The 24,221-nt window shown below is 34.6% G+C and overlaps 1 protein-coding gene across 3 annotated transcripts in view; it reads left to right on the top strand.

Moving 5' to 3' along the window:
- MINDY2 (MINDY lysine 48 deubiquitinase 2) overlaps positions 1 to 24,221 on the top strand; it is a 106,767-nt gene that overhangs the window by 30,788 nt on the left and 51,758 nt on the right. For 2 of the 3 annotated variants that reach the window (XM_072615679.1, XM_072615675.1), the window contains exons 3-4: positions 6,995 to 7,059; positions 17,767 to 17,925. In XM_072615679.1, coding sequence (XP_072471780.1) covers positions 6,995 to 7,059; positions 17,767 to 17,925 — 224 coding nt within the window. The remainder of the gene's footprint in view (positions 1 to 6,994; positions 7,060 to 17,766; positions 17,926 to 24,221) is intronic. The other variant, XM_072615680.1, reaches the window with a different exon arrangement.

The raw sequence follows: 24,221 nt of genomic DNA, 5'->3' as shown, positions 1-24,221 counted from the left end.
TTCCACAGTACTCAAATTGTTTCTTTCTAGCTGCTTGCAGTATTTTCTCCTTGATCTGGGAACTCTGAAATTTGGCCACAGTATTTCTAGGAGTTTCTCTGTTCGGGTTTCTTTCAGGAGGTGATTGATGAATTCTTTCAATATCCATTTTACCCTCTGATTCTGTAACATCAGGGCAGTTTTCCTTGATAATTTCATGGAAGATAATGTCTCGGCTCTTTTTTTGATCATGGCTTTCAGGTAGTCCAATAGTTTTTAAATTATTTCTCCTGGATCGATTTTCTAAGTCAGTTGTTTTTCCAATGAGTTGTTTCACATTATCTTCTATTATTTCAAATTTTTGGTGTTGTTTACTAATTTCTTGGTTTAACTCATAGTCATTCGTTTCCCTTAACTCAATTCTCTCTTTCAACAAATTATTTTGTACAGTGAGCTTTTGAACCTTCTCCTCCATTTGGCTAATTCTGCTTTTTAAAACCTCCTCCTCGCTGGCTTTTTGGACCTCTTTTTCCAATTGAGTTAGCCTCTTTTTAAAGCTGTTATTTTCCTCAGTATTTTTTTTGGTTCTCCTTTAGTAAGCTGCTAACTTGTTTTTTAAGGTCTTCTATTGCCTGAGGCCATTTTAAGTTCCCTTTGGAGGCAGAGGCCTTGACTTCCTCTGACAGTATGCCTTGTTCTTCCTCATCCAAAAGGATGGGGGGAGACACATGTTCCCCAAGAAAGTAACCTTCTATGGTCTTATTTTTTTTCCCTTTTTTGGGCATTTTCCCAGCCAGTTACTTGACTTCTGAGTTTCCTCTCCACAACCACCTTGCCTCCAGTTCCACCCAGCCAGCGCTTGGGGGCTGAGATTCAAATGTGCTGCTCCCAAGCATTAGGGGTTTTCAATGGGAGCGGGGCTGCTGTTCAGTGTAAGATTAAGTTCAACTGCTCAGATCGGGGCAGGGCCACCACACGGGACTCAGTTCCCTCGGGGGGTTTACGAAAAGACCTTCAACAATGGATGTGGGCCACTGCCTGCTTTGGGAGCCCCTGTCCGCTGCTGCCTCTGCTGCTGCCTCCTGAGGGGGCCTGACTTATGGGGACACCCTGCTCCCCCAGCCAAAAAGACCCTCTCACTGACTTTTGGCGCCTGTGAGTTGAGGGATCTGTGGTGCTGCTGGAGATTTGGTCCCTGAAGCCTGCTCAGATCTGCTCCTCTCCGTGCTACGTGACCAAGGCAGTGCTGGGCTCTGCTCCGGGTCTGGTGCACGACAGACCTTTCCCGTCGGTTTTTCAGGTCCTTCTGGAACAGAAATCTCCTCCACTCCATTGTTCTGTGGTTTCTGGTGCTCTAGAATTTGTTGAGAGTTCTTCTTTACAGGTATTTTATGGGCTGTGGGGTAAGAGCTAAGCGTATGTGTATCTTTCTACTCTGCCATCTTGGCTCCTCCCCTGCAGCATAGTTTTTTAAAACAAACTATTAGTTGAGGAAAAAAGCCTTCACAAAAAATGTTAGAAGAAAAAATTTTCACATGAAATAAATGAGTAAACAATGGTTTTGTGTTGTTGCCTTACAAAGCTCCAGGACCATGAATAAAAACTGTAAGTTAAAGAACACAAAGAGAAATCTTCAGAAGGAAAGGACAAGAACTCAACAATAATATCCACCTCTAAAATAAAGTAGGGACATGCAGTAATATGCCAGGAACGTAGTAGTAGGTGTTTAATAATTACTTGCTGATTGACTTATTGGTTGATTTAGACTTTTCATAAGATAGAAAAAGAAACATATCATTCATATAATTAGAAGTAGATTGCTGAAGGAAAGCAAATATAAGAATTGATCATGACAGTGGAAAATGAAGCAGTAGACTTCCAAAGGAGCAGTATCACTCAGGTAGAACAACAACAAAATGCAGTGATAGAAGAACAAATTGAACAAAATCAGGATGGCAAAACTGAAATACCTTGCATCTCTACAACCTAAAGGACAGAATTGGTGAGACAATCTGAGAACTATTGATTTTCCAGTAAAATAAAAAAAAAACTATTCTGAATTCTGTATTCTAGGAATTCATACAAGAAAATTGCCTTAAAGTATAGGAAACAGTAGGCAGAATACATATTTAGAATCCATAAGATTCCAACAGAAATGAACTCTTAAGTTGAAGTTCCAGACTTTCAAAGACAAAGAGAGAATCTTCTAAGTAGTCATTAGGAAACAATTGCATAGCAACAAATAAAAGTTCAGTAAGGAGAAGAAATTAAAGAAATTGCAATACTATGGACCAAAAAGTAGAGAAATAAGCCTCCACTTTAGAATTTACTATCCTACAAAATGAATATACTTCACTATGAAAAAAACATGGTTCTTTGCAATTATTTGTTGGTAAGAAATCCAGTACTGGAGAGACCATTTAACATGCTGCCGAAACTTAAATAAAGTAATCTAGGCTTGAGTGCAAGTAAGAAGTACATGATGTGAACATTAACATAGATGTAGAGAAAGGCAAGTCTCCTGTAGATTTTAAGTAACACTTAGTAGCATGATAATAATAGCTAGCAATTTCTATAGTGCTTTAAAGTTTGCAAAGTACTTTACAAATATTCTCATTTTATCCTTGAAGCAATCCTGGGAGAATGAAAGGAAGTGATTTCTAAATCACGTTCTTATTTCGGCTTTTCAGGAAAAGAATTTTAAACGATTATATCATTAAAAATAAAAGGATGGTCTGTCTTTTATGTGACTGCAAGAAGAAAAGAGGAGGGTCAAATAAGGTTGTATTCTTAAAGAGAGAGTTAGTGTGAATAGAGTTCTGGGTTTGGAGTTGACAAGATCTCAATTCAGGTCCTGCTTGTAACACTGATTGTACCCTTTGACAAGTCATTCAACCTCATTGAGATTCAGGCAACTTCAGGCAACTAGTAGATAGAACTTATCTACTAAGTCATAAGTAATTGGCAAAGGGAGTTCCCAAAGAAAGAACTCTGTGTCTGTATTGGTGTGGTCAGGGAGGTGGGGAGGACAGAACTGGTATTTTTTTAGCATATTTTAGTATAGGTAATCAGACTCTGCTTTTTAAAACAAAATACTATACTGCCTGTGTGTGTGTGTGTGTGTGAATGGTCATAATCCAGAATATCCAAGGGCTAAATTCGCCAGTAATAAAAATTAGCAGAATAAATTAGAAAACCCCACATTTTGCTGATTAGTGGGGAAAAAATTACTTTAAAAGCCAGTGATTTCATACAAATTATAAGTCAAATAAAAGCTGTCATTTCAGCTGAATTTTAAAAAAAGACAAAATTATCATATTAATCATGAATTCAGGTAAGGCAGTACATGCCATTAAGAGAGACAAATGGGTAAACTACATGATAGACAAATGCATTTAGAGTTGAAAGAGACTTTAGAAGTCATCTAGTCAAAGCCTCTCACTTTATGGTTGAGCGTACATGTCCAGAGAGCTTAAATGAATTGCCCAGTGTCACAGAGGTAGTTGAAATTGTAGAATAAAAGATAAGATACACAGTATTGACCATATAAAAATAAAAAACATATAAAATGCATAGAAGAGAGATATGGGCTAGGAGAAAAAATCTTGTAACCAAATATCTGAAATTTAAAGAGAACTGACATAAATCCCTGAGTTACTCCTAAATAAATAAACGTTTGAACAAAAAGGCGCACATATTTCTCATAAGAAACACTATCAATAACCATCTTTAAAATACTCGCAATTACTAATAGAAGAACACAAATTAAGTCAGTTCTTAAGTTTCCATACTTGTCAAATTGGCATAGATAGTAATGGAAAAATTCATTGGGGAAAATGTGGCTCAGTAGAGTCACTGATTCACTGTTGGTGGAGCTTGAGTTGGTGCAGCAGTCTTGGAAAATGATCTAGAAAAATTAGAGAATTGTTCTTTGAGCCAGATAGCCCACTATTTGTGGTTATTAGCCAAAGGCTGTTATTAACAACCAAAAGGACCTATCTATTGAAAGTAAAAACATTATTCCTTATAATAGGAAAAGCCTAGAAACAAGGCTGCATGTTGGACATTTGAAGAGTAGCTGAACAGATTATAGTATATTAATAATATTTGATAAAATATTACATCTTACCACAAGGAACAATAAATACAAAGAATTCAAAGAAATGTAAGAAAGCATCTTTAAAGTAACGTATGATGAACCATGCAGAACCAGAAAGAACAATATGTACAGTTACAATAATCATGCAGATCAAAATTTTAAGTGGTAACAAAATTTAGATTTTCCTTTTGAGTAATAATGGAAATCAGTAAAAAAGTACTACTTTGTGTCCTGACACAGTTAGCACATTATGCAAAAAGAAGCATAAAAATAGTATGGGAATCCCTCTTCCATTGAATGCTTTATAGGACATCTTCTATAAGAACAGAGAAAACTTTTGACTAGTGAATTTCGCCTTGTTTTCTGTCTTCCTTGAGACAGATTATCAAAGGATCACTGAATATAGTTATCTCCTTGGTTTCATTAATGAAAGAATCCTTTATTACCTTAAAATTAATCTGTTATGATCATTACAAAAAAATTTGACTCAGTACAGGAAAACCTTAGATTCTTCTCCAGTTAATACATATATTAAGTATCTACTATATCCCAAGCTCTCTGCTAGGTACTAGAGATACAAAGACAAAAATTAAATAGGTAACTATCCTCAAGGGGCTTATGGTCTTTTTGGGGAGACATCATGTATATAAATAAAAGTGTGTGCCAAATAAAAGGATTTTTGAACAAGACAAATTTTTTGAATACCATAATAGCTGTTTTTCTTCTTATTTGGTAATCAACGAAAAGTAAAGGTATGATTAGATTCTTATACTCTCATTTTGGAAATCAATAGAGTTTGAATAGGTGAGATTCTAATTGTTGTAATTATGGATAGTGTCTTCTTTAGTCTTCTAATTTGATGCTGATTTTGATATTTTAGTTAGTTGTGTTTCTATAATGATGTGGTTTGGTGTATGAAATTGTTTATAAGTGCTTGCTTGATTCTTTCTTATACTTTTATCAAACTTAGCCTTGGTATATGTTATAACATGTTTATAAAGGTTTTTTTTAAAAATGAGAAAGGTAGTTATATATGTCCTCTCAATTACTTTTTTGAGTTAATATTATATACATTTTCCCCCCTATTATTTTTGTGTCTTCTTCTGAACCCTAGAGATCTTGTTAGGTGGCACAACATTTTTAGGAGCAGTTAGTTGGCACAGTGGGTGGATTGCCAGCCCTGAATCAAGACTCATCTTCCTGAGTTCAAATCTGGCTTCAGACACTTACTATCTGTGTGACCCTGGGCAAATCACTTAACCCTCTTTGCCCCAGTTTCCTCATCTGGAAAATGAGCTGGAGGAGGAAATGGCAAGCTACCCCAGCATCTTTGCCAAGAAAACCCCAAATGGGCTCAAGAAAAGTCTGACACTAATAAAACAATTTCACAGCAACAACAAGGTTTTTAAGATTGTGTCAACTACAAGATTGTTGTATACTTTGTTAGTAAACATCAAAATTCTAGTATTAGGTCCAAATATGGTAATTCCACTATTGTTAATATTGAAAATGGAGCATTACAGAAGCATCAACCATTCTTTTCCTTTCCCCATCATTTTTTTGTCCTGTTCCTTTAATTAATGAATGCTCTTGAGAGGACAGGATACTCTTGAGTCTCAAACCAGTAGAGTCTTTATGTGTTATGAATGCTCTTCACAATAGGATTGAATTGAAGCCCTTTTGAATATCTTAGAACCTGCCACAATTTCCACTTTCCTTGCATAATCTCTGAGAGTCTAGGCCCACTTTTATTTCACAGTGAGCCATCAGAATAGAACTTTGTAGAAAAGTTTGGGTATAAATATATTTATACACATGTATACATATAATTAGCATATATCTAAATATGTTAAATGATAATTAACATATTTATAAATAATTAATGTTGAAATATACAGAATATATCATTCTGACACTCCTAAAAGGATATCTAAGGAACCTTGAATGATTACAACTTTCTACGTTATCCGTTATCTTTCAGGTTCACCATCAAATATGGACCTACTAGGTTAGAGGAATGTGACAGTGCTTGTTTATTTCACAGTATCCATAATATCCTAGTATGAATATGACTTTCAGTAATGAAGATTATAACTCCACTGTGCTTTCTTTGTCCTGAGCAATTAATTGGTGCCTTTCCATAAATCCTTTATACCTAGCATAGTGGAGGTCTCTTTTGGGCCTTTTAATATTTCATGAATGTCAATGCAGTGCTTGGGCTGTTTGGCTGCTATCTTCTATCTCATTACATGGCTTGCCTATCACCTTTTTTGGCCATATATATATCCTTTATGCCTTTGATGACATTTGTCATGTAGAGGTGATTTTGGTGGTTTATTCTAGCCTACATCTGTCCACCATACGTCTTTCCATTGTCCTTAGAGTCACTTTCAGTTTTGATTTTTCTGAGATTGTGGTGAGTTTAATTTATAGCCATGTAGCATCATCAGGAAAATATTGCTATTAAAAAGCTGTGTTTGTGGAGTATAGAACTATACAGTGTCCAAAATGTGATCTAACCTGTTCTCCCATTCTGTTCTGATCCTTGCTTGTTCTCTTACCCATTGGCTGTTAATGTAGTACATCAGTATATACATCTTTACAATTCACAGTCATTGGAGTAAATAATACAAAACATTTGCCTTAAAATATGATTTAAGATACATGCTGTTTTAAAATCTTATATAGTACAAAATGTAGCTTCTCATAAATCATTTTGACAACTTTTATCTGACTGAATAAATTGCTTATTATATTTTATGTTAAAAATAATTTTAAAATGTCATTTTATAATGTAAAATAATTGATTTTAAGAATTATGTTACATGTTATTTTGTTTCCAGAGCCAGAACACTTGAAAACATATGCCAGTTTTTAAGTTTACATTGAATGAAATTTTGTTGTTTGTTTTTATAGGAGATTACATCCTTGATGCAAAACCAAAAGAAATTTCAGAAATTCAACGTCTAAACTATGAGCAGGTAATTAAAAAAGGTTGTTACAAAAAGGAAATAATTTTGCATGGTTTAATGTAAATTTAGTATCCCTTGATATATATGATACTGTATTCTTGAAAAATGACCTTTAAACTTATCTCAGATGTTATTTTCTCATTCACATTTTTAAATGGAAAATGTGGCTTGAACAAGAAAATCGGGAGTGCAGTGTTTAGGAAGTGTGAGTGAGAGAGTGTGTTCTTCTTTTTCTAAGTCCCACTAGTTGCACACTGTGCACAGGTAAACCCAGTAGTTTTATAAGGAAACAGAATTTCTTCCGTAGTTGTCTCCTCTTCACAGTTGTTAACTGGCTTGGTAGCAGAAATGGGAAAGAGATTAGAACTGTGTTTGTGACCCTGGACAAATCATTTTACCTCTGCCTGCCTGAATTCTTTTTCTGTAAAATGGGGATAATGCCTACCTCATAGAGTTGTGAGGATCAAATGAGAGCATTCATTTAGAGCACTCTGTGACCATCACAGTGCTATATCAGTGCTCACTGTTATTTGAAGGAAAGAAGGAAAGACTTCGTAATAAAGAAGGGACAGGGAAAAAGTAGAGGGGAAAAAATGAAAATATAAGTCTAGGGGAAATACACATTTAAAAATTGTAATTGTGAATGTGAATGGGACGAATATACCTATAAAATGGAAGAGGATAGTAGAAGGAAATAGAAAGTAGAATCCAAAAATATTGTGTTTATAGAAAATAAACTTGTAATGTAAAGATATACAGTTGGAATTAAAAGGGTTGAAGGAAAAAATCTGTTATCCCTTAGCTGAACTTAGAAAAGCAGAGATAGAATTCATCAAACAAGACAAAAATAATAGATTTGATTAAAAGATAAGGAAACTATTTTGTTGGAAGATACTATAGACAGTGGATGAATTTTAGTGCCTAGCTCTATATACCAAATGGCATAGCATTTAAATATTTAAATGAAAAGCTAAACAACCTATGTAGAGAAAAACAGAAAAATTCTAAATGTGGGATACTTCACACACCTTTCCAGAATTAGACAAAGCTAATTTAAAAAGAAAGAGATTAAGAATCTGAATAGGAATTTTAGAAAAGTTTGGTATGATAAATCTCTGAAAACTAATCATTTGGAATAGAAATACATTTTTTTTTTTTTTACTGTGTATGGTACCTTAACAGAAATCAGTCATGTACAGGAATTGAGTCAAATCTAGCTCACCTCTTGTTTTTTATACAGTCTGCAAGTGAAAAATTGTTTTCAATTTTAAAATAAAGTGTTAACCCCTGTATCAGAGCATAGAAACCTCACAAACAAATATGGTAAAGCAGTGATACTAAACACATCCTTTACTGACTGCAATGCAGTAAAAATTATATTTAGTGAAGGGTCATTGAAGAAAGGACTAAAAATTATCTTAAACTAAATAACTTAATCATAAAAAATTAGTGAATCAATAAACAGATTGTAAAATGATGGATAATTTCATTAAAGATAATGACAACAGTGAAAAAACATGACAGGTTTGGGGAAGTAGCCTGAGTAGGCTTTATATCTTTGAACACTTTTGAGTGGCAGTGAAGAGAATGAACAGATCAGTAAACTGAGCATAATGACTTTTTAAATAGAAAACTAATCAGTTTTAAAACCCAAATTAAATGGAACTGGAACAGTGAAAATTAAGCAAATGATTAACAGAATTGAAAGCATAAAGACAATGCCATTAATCAAATTAGCAGTTTAAAAAAATAAAATAAATCATTAGTTAATTTGATTGAAAACAAAGACAACCAAATTACCAGTATCCAAAAATGAAAAAGGAGAATTCACAACAAATGAAGAAAGTAGTTTTGACAAAATACAACAGTCATTTCTCTTAGAAACACTAAAAAAACTCGAGGAATAAATTGAACTTTCCTTAATATTTTAATTAGCATTAAATAATATAAATATTAAATATTTCTGTTTATTATAAATAACATGCATCAGGAAGAAATAGAAAATGAGATTCCGTTCAAAGTTAATATAAAATATGTAAAATACTTGGAATCAACCTACCAAGATACACAGAAGAACTTTTTAAATATAATTACAAATCACTCTCTATGGTAATAGTGACAGACCTAAAAATCTAGAGAAATATCAATTGCTCATCATAGTAAACCAGGCCGTTATAAAAGATGACAATATTAAATAAATAAATACAGTAAAATATTAATTTTCTCAGCGGCGTACCAATCAGGCTACTAAAGAATAACCGTATGTAACTAGAAAAATCAGTAGCAGAGTTCATGGAGAAACAAAAGGTGATGAATTTCAAAGGAAATAATGTGGAGATGGAGGGGGAAGTGGGAAATGGCGTAGCAGTATCAGATCTCAAACTTTACTACAAAGCAGTAATTATCAAAAGTATTTTTTTCTGATTGAAAAATACAGGGGTTGAACAATGGAACAGATTATGTAGACAGCATACCAAAGCAATTGAACCAAGCAGCCTCTTATTTGATAAACTTAAAGACTCTAGCTACTAGGGTAAGGACTCGCCAATATTTCAAAATTAACTGACAAAACTGGACAGCAGCCTGGCAGAAAATAAGTTTGGACCAACACCTCACACAGTATACTGATGTAAGTTCCAAAGGATACCAGATATAAAAGGTCATATATCATAAACAAATTAGAGAAGCAAGAAATAAAATATCTTGCAGGTCTATTTATAGGTGGAGAATTATAACCAGTTGAGGAATAAAGAGGATCACAGAAAATAATATGAACAATTTTGATTACATAAAATTAAAATTTTTTCACAAATAAGCCAATATATGTAAGATTACGAGAAAAACTGTTAAATTAGGAAATAAATCTTTGCAGCACAACTTTCTCTACTAAAGGTCATTTTCCAATATATATAATAAACTAATTCAAATTTATTAGAGTGAAGAGCTGTTTTCCATTTGATAGTCAAAGAATATGAACAAGTAGCTTTCCAGTGAAGATATCTAAGCTATCACTAGCCATATGAAAAAAATATCCTAACTCACATAATTAGCAAAATGCAAATTAAAACAGCTCAGAAGCAACCTTATACACATCAAATTGGCAAAATTGACAAAAAGTGAAAATAAATAATATTGAAAAGACTGTGGAAATCAGACACATCATTGGTGGAACTAAAACTTGGTCCAGCGATTCTGAAAAGCCGTTTGGAATTATAAATTATGCATACCCTTTGACCCAGTGGTACCATTACTAAGAGATTAAAATGCATTAGAAAGAGATAAAATACATTAATTAATTAAAGAGGAAATGTTCTACATGTACAAAAATATTTATGACAACCCATTTATAATAACCGAGAGCATTATATACAGTAACAGCAATGTTGTTTTAAGAATGACTGAGCAAGTAAGTTATTTTGTCTATTACAAATACCCAAATTAACTATAAAAAAGACGTATGAAGAAAGATGCTATCTGCATCCAGAGAAAGGACTGAAAAATAGAAGTTTGTATAGAATAATTTTACATATATTGTGTGTGTGTGTGTGTGTGTGTGCATTTGTGTCTAATGGTAGCTGTCACTAGGGCAGGGAAGAGGGGAGGGAGGAAAGGGGGAAAAAACAAATTTGCTTAATAATTTTGTTGTGTATTTTAAAGGAATGGCAAGTTGTGCAGGACAGATTTGCAGTTTCATGTGCAACTTTTTTTTTGTACTGTTATGGAAATGCTTCTTTTATTCCATAAATTAAAAATAAAATTTTAAAAAATATTTATAATAGCTATTTTTGTAATAGCAAAGAGCTGGAAGCTACAGGTATGCTCATCAGTTGGGAAATGGATGAACAAATTATAGTATATGAATTAATGAAATACTCTTGTGGTATAAGATACTATTGTGGTAAAAGAAATGATAAAAAAGAAAGTTTCAGAGAATCATTCAGAGAATGATTTGTATAAACTTATGCAACATAACTGGACAAACAATATATACTATAACATCAGCATTATAAAACAGTTTTGAAAACTTAAGAACTCTAATTCGTACCGTGATCTACCATAATTCTAGAGGATCAGTGAGAAAGAAATTTAGACATCTTCTGAGAGTTGATGGATTAATATGCTAGTTATATGCAGGATACAAACATTTTTGTATATGACCAGTATGTTGTTTTGTTTGATTATATTTATTTATTGAAAGGGTTTTGATTCCTTTTTTTCCAGGGCAGGGGGAGAGGGAAGAACAGTTACGACAATTGAGAAATGTGAAATTTAAAGACAAAAAATTCATAAATGAAGTTGCAAAACTGGGTGACTTCTATTGGAATAGGCCAGTTAGAAGGAAAGTTGAGGCTTTCAGGAAAGATAATGAGTCTCTTTTGGACGCATTCAGTTGTAGATTAAGTCTGTGGGAATAGCAAGGTGATGCTGTTTACCAGGTAACTGCACATGTGAAGCTAAAACTCAGGGGAGATAAGGACTGCATTTGCGGATGCAAGAATTATCCATATGGAGTCATTGAACTCATCAGAGCTGGGAAGACTGTACAGGCTTTTGGGATTCCTTGTAACACAGAGGGTGTAGTTTGTCTTCTTTTGGGTCAGGTTTGCTTACTCCTAAGTCACCCTCTGGGCGCTCCATCCCTTGATCCGCCACCTTGGCGTCTAGATTTCTCAGGCTTTTTCCAGCTGAATTGCTGTTTACTTTGTTGTTGCTTTTTATATTGAGTCTGTATTCTTTTCTTTCCACAAATAACTCCCAGGCTGTTGAGTTTCTTCATGATTGGGTTGTCCTGTTGTTTAACTGATGCTAATTCCTCCTTCATTTCCTTAGTGACTTTTGTTTTTTAAATCCAGTTTCATGTTTTTCATGGGACCCGTTTGACTTTAATTCATTATTTTTTTATTTTGTTGTTTTCATTGTTTTTCCTTTCTTTTGTTGTTCATTTGGAGGTCTTTGTTGTTGTTTTTTCCTTTTGATTCATTTCTTCTGCTTTTTCTTTTCTGAGAGATTATTCTGATTTGAAGTTGTTTGATTACATTCCTCTGTGCATTTTAGGGCAGGGCAGAATTTGTCTTCTTGTGGGGAATCTGACAAGTGTAAGATCTCTTGTGACTTCACACTGTGCTATCTTGCAGGAAATTAATTTTTTATTGTGACATTTGTCTTTTTAATTATATGGCCACCTTATATTTGAGGTCATATATTCGGGCCAAAATGTGGTCCTTAAGTTCTCTTGAATTTTAAAATCATCAAATATTTAGAGTTGGAAGAGACCTGAGAGGCCATCTAATAGAACCCATACCTGAGCAAGCATGTCATCTACAACCTGGGGGTCTAACATGTAGCATCCCGAGGGCATGAAGTCCATAATATTCCCTAATTCAGCCAAACCAGATTAAAATATAATTGGGGAATATTTAGTTGAGTAAATAAAAATACAACAAAACAGATAATATTACTATTTGGTTTTCTAAGTCAGTATGTACCCTTGGTTTAGTGGTTCCCACTTCAATTTGTTTGATACCACTCCTCCACAATACTCCTGAGAATTGATCATAACTTTATTTAAAGGATTCAAGTGAAGGGGTTCATATTGCTGTTCAGAACAATCTCATTGTTAGGATGTTTTATCTATACTGAATCTAAATCAGCCACTTTACGACTTTCACCAATATTTCCTAACTCCCCTCAAAATAAATATAGCTCCTCTTCTAGATGATAACCTCTTCTCCCTCCCCTCCCATCTCCCTTCTTCACTCTCTTTCCTTCTCTTCCTCCTTCCTTCTCCCCAGGTTTCTTTCTCTCTTTCTTTCTCTTTTTCCTCCTTCTTCCCTGCCTTCCTTCCTTCCTTCTTCCCTCATTTTTTTCCCCTCTTTTCCTTCCTCCCTCCCTCCCCTCTTTCCTTTCTTCCGTATCAAGAGTCATGCTTCTTTCCCACTCTCCCACAAAAAAATAAACAGAAACAAAGGAAAATAAAACTCTTACAAAAAAAATAGTAAGACAAAATAAATTCCTGCATTGACCATGGCCAAAAATATGTCCATTTGAATCTTGTGTTTATCACTTCTCTATCAGGAGTTGCATGTTTTATCATCAGTTCTCTGGAATTAATGACGTATTATTTAACAGTTTTTTAAAAGTCTTTCAAAGTAAAAAAAAGTCTTTCAAAGTTACTTTTCTTTGTTATTGTAAAAATTGTTTTCATGGTTTTATTCATTTCATTTGGTATCAGTTTACTAACATGTCTTTTTATGCTTCTCTTAAATAGTCCCTTTCATTATTTCTTATGGCACAATAATATTCTATTACTTTCATACACAACAACTTGTTCAGCACTTCAGTATTTGATAAGTTCTCTCTTAGTTTCCTTTTTTTGCTAGAATAAAAAGAACTGTTATAAACCTTCTTCTCTTTTCTTTTTCTTTTATCTCTTTGTGAGATAGATATAATAGTAGTATTGCTACCCACCATCAAAAAGTATGTATAATCTAGTTATTTTTTAGATGTAGTTCTAAGTTGATTTCTGGAATATTTGGAATCCCAGGGTTGGGGAAACCTGTAGCCTCAAGACCATGCCCTTTGAATCCAAACTTCACAGAACAAATCCCCTTAAAAGGATTTGTTCTGTAAAACTTGGACTCAGTTAGTGTTCAGAGTCCTTCTAGGTCCTTGGGTGCAGCCTTTTGACTGAGGGCTGCACTTGAGTACCTAGAGGGCCACATGGGTTCCCCACCCCTAACCAATTCAAAGCTCCACCAAAGAGTGCATTTGTGTGACTATTTCCTCAAGATCTTTTTAGATCCCGACTCTTGTATTGCATGCCATCCATGTTGCTGAGAACAATTTTAAACAGCAAGGTCAAGGACAGATCCTTGGAGTGCTCCACAAATCTCCCTCCAAGTGAATATTAGTCCTTCAATACTTTTTGGACAGTCATGCAACCAATTCTAAATCCTCTTCATTGGTATTGTCATCTATCTTTCTCCCTGTCTTGTCTACAAGGATAACATAAGAGACTTTGTTACTTACTATGCTGAAACCTAGGTATAATTAGCATTTCACTGAAATAACAATGGGGTAATTGTCCAAAAAAAAGTAAAACAAAAGACAAAAAAAAGGAAATTAGGTTTACGTGGCATGATTTGTTCCTGATATCAAAGCCTTGATGGCTTAATAAATAGCATTTCCCCTTTAAAATCTTCACAAACCATCCTATAGTTGATAATCCATTTATAAGGCATTTCAATGTTTATAAAACTTTCATTTTGTAATAAATATATTATAGAATTTTGCCAGGAATAGAGGTCAAGTTTTTTGGCCTAGAGTTTTTAGTATCTACTTTCTTTGTTTTTTGAGGAATTGAGATAATTGCCCTTTCCTAATACCTCACTCATTCTGCAGCATCTTTCAAAGATCACTAAATCTTTGAAAAATTAAAAAATATTTTTTGGCTTAAAATCACATCTGCTGGTTTTTCAGTACCTTGGGATTGATCCCAGCATAGGACATGCTATCTTTCTCTTTTCATATTCCCCCTCCACTAACTACTTTGACCCTACTCCATTGACAGTGACTTTGCATCCCAGTTACGTAGAGAGTAGGTATTTTTAAAAACTTCATCATACAAATGCAACAATTTGGATAGTTACATTAATATTTTAGCATTGTATATAGTTACAGCACCTGAGGAGTGTACCAAAGAATCTTTGTTAAATTGATAAGACATACGAATTTGTTGAAGGCCCATTAGTAAGTCAGACCAGTTCTAAGCTGGCGGCTAGTACACAAAAGCCGATGGTATAATGTTTTTTATTAACATAAGTTTCTGCCTATGTATTCATCTAAGCTGTATTGATATAATTGAAAACATGTTCAGTAAGCTTGTAATGAGCACAAGTTGACTGAGGAAGACAGGCAGTTTATACTAATTTGTACAAATTAAGGAAACAAAGAGTGCCTCTTGGGATAAAATTCCATAGGTACCAATTGAAATGTGAGTGACAAGTTACTGGTATAGCTAACTCTTTTAATATTCAGGATAATAGGGAAAAGTACAGACATATATTCAGGACCCTTGATGCCTGACATCATATAGATTATGTATTAGAAAAGGCAGGTTAGGTCAATAACTATAGATTATTTAAAAATGTTTATCAATGCACCTTCCAAATATGCTTCATTTTTAGAGTTCAATTTTACCTTTAGAAACAGAGTTAGTTGTGTCATATTGTGGCTTAAAATTTATTTGCAGCATTGTAGAACTAGGCAACATATCAATAATTGATTAGAGCTCTTTTTTGTCACTTTTAACTTTTGTTATTTTTTGCTTTTTTTCTTTTAAAACAAGCAGTGTCTCTACTAACATATTAATAGGGTTATAGCACATAAAAATTGAGAATTACTCTTTTAGCTTTATCAGCTTCTGGTTAGGCCCTTATTGGAATTTAGTTATCTACATTTACTAGGAGGATTAACAAATTGGGGAGATTCCTAGAAGCAATAGAAAACATGCATAGAGTGATATATTAGGGGAGTGTGGAAGAAATTACATGTCAGATCTTTGGATAGGGGAAGAATTCATAACTAAAGAAAACTTGGGAAGTAAAATAGATAACTTTGATTACATAAAATTTAAAAGGTGTTGCAAACAAAGTCATACAGTTAAAATTAGAAGGAAACTGGGTGGAAATTTTTGCAGCAAATTTCTCTGATGAAAGATCTTATTTCTCAAACATATAGATAACTGAGCCAATTTTATAAGAATAAGAGCTATTCCCCAGTTAACAAATAGTCAAAGGATACGAATAGGCAGTTTTAAGAAAAAGAAATCAAAGCTATCAATAGTCATATAGAAAAATGCTCTAAGTCACTCGTATTTAGAGAAATTGAAATAACATCTCATACCTATCAGAAGGGCTAACAAGACAGAAAAGTACAACAACTGCTAGAGGGGATGTGGGAAAATAAGTATACTACTGCCACTATGGGAGCTGCAAAGTAGTCTAGCATTCTGGAGAACAATTTGGAGCTATGCCCAAAGGACTGTAAAACTGTGTATATCCTTTGATCCATCAGTACCATTACTAGGTCTGTATCCCAAAGAGATCAAAGGAAGAAAAAATTTTTTATAATGGCTCTTTTTGTGGTGGCAAAGAATTGGAAACTGAGGTGATGCCTATTAATTAGGGAATGACTGAACAAGTTATGATATATGAATATGATGGAATACTGTTGTGGTATAAGAAAAAATAAAAAGGATGGTTTCAGAACAATTCTTTTTTTATCACTGACTCAATAGTCTAAGTCAGAATTTTTTAACTTTTTTTTTTTTTGAGGCAGTCGTGGACCTCTTTTACAGTCTTGTGAAGCCTGTGAACTACTTCTCAGCATAGTCATTTGTTACCTAGTCTCTTAATTACAGGAGTCCTGAATTTCAGTTAGTTTAGTGAAAATCAGGGTATTTTTTTTTCTCATTCAGGTTCATGAACCCTAGGGGGTCAATGAACCCTAGGTTAAAAGCCCCTGCCTGATGTAGAAGTGGAGGAGTTCTACAGGACTTCTTCAAAATCTAATGCCTGGAGTTTCTCACAGGGCTGATCTTGAGCTTCCAGTGCTTCAGGGAATTCTTTAAAGTTGTAACTGATTGGGATAGAGTCATGTTCTGTGTTCAGAATATATTTAGTATCACTTCTTCTAATACTTATAAAAACTATGTGAAGAGGCCCCAACCCAACAAGCAGACGTGATTTACTTGGCCAGTCATCTTCCTATGAAAGCCAAATGGATGGTGTCTGTGCATGAACATAGAGTAATTCCAAGGCTTCTGTTATAGGCTGCAAAAATCATGCCTTATCATCATGAGTCTTAGTAAACTAAGGTACTAACAGTCAGATTTAGTATCCTGAAGTCAGATTTAGAGATATAAAATCCATTTCTGGGACCATAAACGTTCTCTGAGATCCCTTCTAGCTTCCAAGTGCTGGTACACACCCCAGCCTTGACCATTCACCTTTGAAGCCTCCCCACACCCTTCAGACTTTAAATCCATTCTCCACTTTGGGCTTTCAAGGAGAGAGGAGAGACAGGAAAGACAAGGTGAGAATGAAAGGCTAGAGAGGAGACTTGTCTTCTTAGAAACAAGAGAGACCTTATTTTGAGTGCTCTGAGCATTTAAAAAGTGCTTTTAATTAAAGAATTCAAAGCACCAAAAGAAGAGCATGCCCATTCTCCCTCTTCCATCTCAAATGCTTATTCTCTATAGAGCAGCAGTTGAGAACAGCAGATTCTGCTATTTAGAGCTTGTGTGTACATCTTTGTTTTCTGTGTCCTTACCTTTACTGGCAGTTGGATTAGGCAAGGAAACATTTTGGTTTGGGATTATTCCGTGGTAGAATCTGTGTACGGGGAGAGACCCTCAAATTTCTTTTCCTTCCCTAATGCTGGTGTCAACAAAACAAACCATTTTGCACCCCAAATTTTGTTGATAAGAATTTACTAGGAGAGTCCAGTTATTTTTTTTAAAAAAAGCTTTTTGAAGGGAGATCTCAGAGCAAAGTATTTGAACATATATTGGAAATGTTGGTACAAATAATGGATGACTGCTTAAGTCAGTGAAATGTTTTATTTGCAGGTATACCGTATAGAGAGTTTGAAATAGTCTTAAATTTAAGCCATCGTTAGGCTTTTGATTTCATGTGTCTTTTCTTTTACTTGCAGAATATGAGTGATGCTATGGCAATTCTGCACAAACTGCAGACAGGTCTGGATGTAAATGTGAAATTCACTGGTGTCCGAACATTTGAATATACACCTGAGTGCATTGTTTTTGATCTTCTTGATATTCCATTGTACCATGGATGGTTAGTGGACCCTCAGGTAAGCAGAGGAATCTCAAATGTAATGAGAAGTTTGATCATGGGAGAAATCATCCCCAGCTAAGCAGGATTAGAGAAGTCTTCATGGAGAAGGTAGCACCTAAATTGAGCTATGAAGCAAGGAATGGTTTTCAACCAGGAGAGATGGGAATAGAGAGGAAATATTTATTCTAGGGATAGGAGGGAACAAGAAAACAATTCATTTCAGTAGTAACATAGAGTACATGAAGAAATCTAGAAAGGTATCTTGTAATCCAGTCCCAACAGGCTTTGAATGACAGATTAAGGAGCTTATTATTATTAGGTATATTATTAGGTAGACAGTAGGGATGTAAGGCGATGTTGAGCTAGAGGAATTAAGTGTGCAATACATTAACAAGAGTGTATAGTCAGTGGTAATAGGAGATGGTTTCTGAGGACCTCTGAGTCTGAGATACTCTGATTCTCTGAAAAATATATTGGAGGGGGGTGAAAACCTGGTAGAAATACCAGTTAGGGTACTATTAAAATAGTTCTAGTGAGAGATGATACGACCCATCAATTTGAGGGACTACATTTTTAGAGTAGTGATGGTCAATACAGCATTTTCATATGAGTAAGAGAAAGAAATTGGATAGAACACATGTACGCTGTTATTTATAGGTCCTTATATAACCTAGTGAAAAGAAACCATATTCACTTATATGTTTTGAACATTATAGTTAACATTTTGCTTGGAAACTGTACATGAAATTTGAACTGGTATCTGTCAGTTTAGAGGTTTTACTGATGTAATAGAGTATTTTATGGTTACCAAATGTAGCAAATGGCTTCTACATTGCAGTAATTTTGCCATGCTAGATTGTTGAATTGTGAAGGCTTTTTTCCCCAAAAAAACATAATTTAGTTAGGAATAAGAGAAATATAAAGCTAAACTTAATGTTTCAGATAAATTTTCAGATTCTCTGAACTCCTGGTATATGTTTAAAAGTTGCTTTAGTTAGTCAAAAGCAAGCTCTGTGTTGAGCTGATTGTTTTAATTCCACCTTTACTAAGGAAATCTAGTTCATTCAGCTTGAACTCTCTCACCCCAATGCTTTGTTCCTCTTCCCTGCAAGAATTAAAGCTTCCATCTGCTCTACAGATTTCATTCCTTGCCAACTGGAAAGATTTTACTCTTACCTAATCTTTCTTTTTCTAACATGAAGCACTTGAATCTTCAGTTTCTTCCTCTTTATTGACTACCTTCACATATACATGGCTCCCCATCTAGAAAAAAATTCTGTCAAATTTTTCCATCCTTTCTTTTTCCTGCCTAATTTCTCTAACCAGTAGTCTCTCTTCATTAATTTTGTTTCCTCACCATACTTTTCCTATTCTACCACCTTCCATTTCCACCATTCTCATTAAAATGGAATATAATGAAAAGTAATAGAAGCTGGAGAACTTCTAGAGGAAGAGATCCAAGATGATAAAAGACCTCAGATCCATGGCACATTAGAATTAGTTAAAAGAAACTGGGGAGAGTTATTCTGGAGAAAAGAAGACCCAAGGGAGAAGTGATGGACATTTTCACATATTTGCTAAGTTGTCACATGGAAAAGGGATTAAAATGATTCTCTGCACTATTTGACACTGCCAGTCATCCTTTCTCCTGTATATTCTCATCTCTAGATTTTTGACACTGCTCTTACCTAGTTGTTCTTCTTCCAGTTTCACTACTTCTTTTCTTTTTTCTTTCCTTCTTTCTTTTTTGGAGACAATTAGGATTAAGTGACTTGCCCAGGTCACACAGCTAGTAAATGTCTGATGTTGGATTTGAACTCCCATCCTCCTAACTCTAGGGTCAGTGCTGTATCCACTGCACCACCTACCCACCCCTCACCACTTCTTTTCAATCTCCATTGCTGGGTCTTCCTCCAGGTTATAACCACTAATCATGGTTGTCCCTCAAGGGTCTCTCCTCTTCTTCCTCTGTACTCTTTTGCTTGGTGATCTCTTCTGCTCCCGTGAGTTCACTTATTATCTTTGTGCACTAGAATTCCACATTTTGGACATCTCAAACTGAATATTCCCTGTGCACCTCAGATTTACAAAACAAAATTCATTGTATTTCCCTCCAAATCCTCTACATTCTCAGCAACTTTCCTAATATTGTCCAGAATACCACTATTTTCTTGGTTATTCAAACTCACCATCTCAGTCTCATCCTTGATACTTTAATCACATTCACTCCATATAACCAAACTATTGCTACATTTTCTTATTTCAATTGTTACATCTTATATCTTTATTTCTGTCTTTACATCTTTCCATTCATACAGTTAGCACTGTACTATAGGCTCCCTTCACTTCTTGTCTGAATTATGACAGTAGCCTTTTGTCATGTCTCCCTGTTCATATGTGTCTCAGACTCAGCTTCCCCAAACTTTGTATTCTCTCCAACTTCCCTGTTCTCCCAGTCACCCGTATTCACAACTTCAGTGTCACCCCCAAATTCATTCCACATATCTTATCTGTTGTCACAGTCTTGTCATTTCTGAATTCACAGCCTCATCTGAATGTGTTTTCTTTCTTCTCCTCTCACAACAGTGTCCTGTTACAGACCTTTTTACCTCTTGCCTCGAATATTGCACTTTAAAGGTGTAAAGGTTTGTCTCCTGCATCAAGGCTCTTTTAGTTCTTCTCCTTTCTCCAGTCAGCTGCCAAAGTCATTTTCCTAAAGGACGATTTGACTCCTATTTAATAAGCTCTGATGATTCCCTACCTCTCAGATCAAATATAAAATGCTGTGTTTGGCTTTTAAAATTCATCTCAAACTGACCCCTTCCTACCTTTCCAGGCTTTTAGCACCACTGCCCTCCATGAACTCATGACACCGGCCTCCTTGTGTTGCACACAACACTCCCCTTCCAACTTTTGTGCATATTCACTGGTAATCCTCCATGCCTGAAATGCTCTCCTTCCTCATCTCTGCCTCTGAACATCCCTGGAATCCTTCAAAACTCAGTCCAACTCCTTCCTTCTGCAGTAAACATTTCCTTGTCTCCATTTATGCCAGTACTTTCCCTCTGATTGCCTCCAAGTTTTATACACACACATATACATACATATGTGTGTATATGTATGTGTGTGCACACACACACATCTTATGTATATACCTGTTTACACATTGTCTTCCCTATTAGAGTAAGTTGGATGCCTGAAATTCTGTGATTCTCTGAATTCCTAGCATTGAAGTCACTGAAACAAAAGGTACCAAATTTCCAAGCAGTCTGTCAGTAGACATTTGTTAAGCATCTAAAAATTCCAAGCACTGTGCTAAGTACTAAGTTTCTGTGACTTTTTGTGTGTTGCCATATATACGTATAGTCAGGAGAGAAAACATCAAATTTTTCAGTTACCTGCAGAGAACTTTCTATGTTTGTGTTTCTGCCATAGCCAAGTGAGTGTTATATGCTATTATATGCCATCATATGCCATCAAAATACAAAATAGCACCCCTTCTAGAAGATAAAGTGAAGGGGCACAAAGACAACCTCTCCATTCTCCAAAATATCAGCAGGAATGGAGTGATCCTTTGTTTAGGGGAGGGGGAACAGCAACTGAAAAGCATTCATATGAAGGCAAAGAAGAAAATGGCGTTGAAGAGGCACTGGTAAACCTCGATCTGTGTCAAGAGGTTGGGGTGTGGAGAATGTAGTGTTGAGAAGAAGAAAGAAGGATCACCGAATACTTAAAGCTGAATCATAATTTTGAGACTCTTCCTAAAGATGAGGAAGCAGATACTTTTCCTCCAGTAATGATGATGTAGGTCTGTGGATACTATTATGATAAGAAAATATCCAGGAATGCTCAGAAGAAGAAATAAGTATGTCTCTGGTGACCTCCTCCTGAGTACTGAGTCCTCGTAACAATGAGAGCATCTGTTGTATTACAGGACATATATAAAAGATTTTTAAAAACAGACAACTATTACAGATTTCTGGAGATTCACATGAGCCCAGATGATGTTGCCAGAAGGAATCCGAGAAGCCTTGCTAAAGACTGAAATCTTATGCAAGAAATTTAAAACCTTAAACGCACATTATTTAATCACTGCTATTGATTAAAATCAAGGACTTTAGAAAAGTATTTTTCATAAATAAATCAATGTTAGAAAGATACTGTCTTTTTTTTAAGAGTGTGTGTGTGTGTGTGTGTGTGTGTATGTGTGTTAAAGAGAAAATGGTATCCAAGAACAGCCTTTGGATTTCTGGAGGGTAGCATAAGATACTGAAATAACAGGTTCCTGGCCAGGGACAAAGTATATGCCTCAGAAGATAATAAGAATGCATTAGTCCCAAGTCTTCAAAATCTAATCAGAAGGAAAGAGGAGGTCAAAAACTGCCTAACAAATTAGATATCATAGAACAAGAATACTTAACCTGGGATCCATGAACAAATTTCAGGGGGGCCTGTGAACTTGTATGAAAAAATACTGAATATATATTTTCAGTAATTTTTGGTTTCTTTTATAATCCTGTATATTTTATTTTGCTGTTAAAAGCATCGTTCTGCCAAAAAGGTCAGACCATATAGGGTAACTGTAGTAAAGGAAGAATGACATTAGAGACAGTAGCGTCACCCAGAAGTTCAAAGGTGATAGAAGCCAATAAAAAAACAATAAGACCCCTGGCCTCAGATTTTCATGCATAAATCATAGATAACAACATAAGGTGACAGAATGACAAAATATCGTTCCAATTAGGAGAGATAAGACAAAACCAATTGAAAAACTGAAAAGAAAACTGAAAAGTTTAATATTCATTTCAACCAACAGGTGATACGGAATCATGAATAATGCATGCAAAGTATAGTATTTTATAAAACTTGATTATAAAATGGTCATGTTTAGTATCTTAAATGTACAAATACAGTTCATTTATGAATTAAATTTTGTCTTTATCCTCCTTTGTTAATTTAATCTGACTTTAAATGAAAAGCCAGGATCTGTCCAAAGGAGCATTTGAACCTGAGTGTTCTAGACTCTGAAGTTGGTTTTTGATCCACTCTGCCTCCACAAACTTCATTTGTTGATTATAGAACTCTAAAAGTAGTTTGTTCAGACTTTCTGATGAATAAACAAGATCATGGTAGGAATAGTTTAAAAATTTCCCATGGATTTGCAAATTTAGTTATTGATAATGCTGCTACAGAATAACCCATCATTCTCACAGGTGCATGGCCACCTTTTCCTCACGATCCTTAGATTTCATCTTATCTCGGATTAAACCTTCAAGAGAATTTTTGTTGGAAATACTTTCAATACTAAGTTATTTGAGAGTGTTGCAATGATATTTTTACAGAAATAGACACAAACATAACAGTATGACTCTTGGATCTAAAATGCTAAAATAGAATTCTCTTGCATTTTCTTAATTCTAGTCCTTAATTTTTCAAATTTATAGAGGAGACTTCTTTTAAACAGAGATGATAGCCTATCATCAATAGCATTTGGAACTGTGCATTTTATTTGATGGTGTTTATGAGGTCGTGTTTGTGTTTTTCTCTGAACAGTTTAGAAATACTAGATTATGTAATAAAAGATCTCGTTGTTTTGCTTGAAGGAAATAAAGTAGAAAAATATAGTCTAGTAGCTAGCATTCAAGTTAACACTAGCTGTAGAAGGTACAAATTAAATAGTTGCAGCTTATCAGAGTAAACTATAAGTAATGTTTTAGTTCTGGAAGCTTTATCTCACTGGTAAAATTAAGCAGATTATTTTGCCACTGGATTTGCCAAAATTCATTAATGTTGCAAATAATGACAATATTTTATAGTCATTTGTGTATTGTAGTTTAATATTCTGAATTCAGCAAAAAAACAACAACAACACAAACCCTTAGTTTCTTATCTTATAATAAGTGATTGTCCTTTCTTTTAACTCCTTTGTAAATTTGAAGGTTACAGATACTTTGAACTTTCTCTGCCAATGCTGTGGTTGGTTGGTAAGCCAAATTATTTTTAAAATATTTTGCTAAATTTACTGTTTTATTCATTAAATTTAAATTAAATGAAATTATTAAATGAAAATTAATGTAAGTTTTTATATTTTAAAAATCTTTTTTCATCATTTAAAAAGCTATTGTCTTTCCTCTACCAAGCAAGCTAAAATTTTGTAACTAAAAAACTTTTTAAAGGGAAAAAAATGCAGTTAGCAAAGCAGCCAACTATAATCTCTTACTTCTGCAATAGTGGAAGGGAGGTGAATTTTCTCTTCTTTTCTTCTGCTCCTCCTCTTCTTCATTCTTCTCCTCCTCCCTTCCTTATCTTTAT

Source organism: Notamacropus eugenii, chromosome 1 (genome assembly GCF_028372415.1).
Source record: "Notamacropus eugenii isolate mMacEug1 chromosome 1, mMacEug1.pri_v2, whole genome shotgun sequence".
NCBI classification, from domain to species: Eukaryota; Metazoa; Chordata; class Mammalia; order Diprotodontia; family Macropodidae; genus Notamacropus; species Notamacropus eugenii.
The sequence above is the reverse complement of the archived record's forward strand: the minus strand, read 5'-3'. Positions and strand labels throughout refer to the sequence as shown.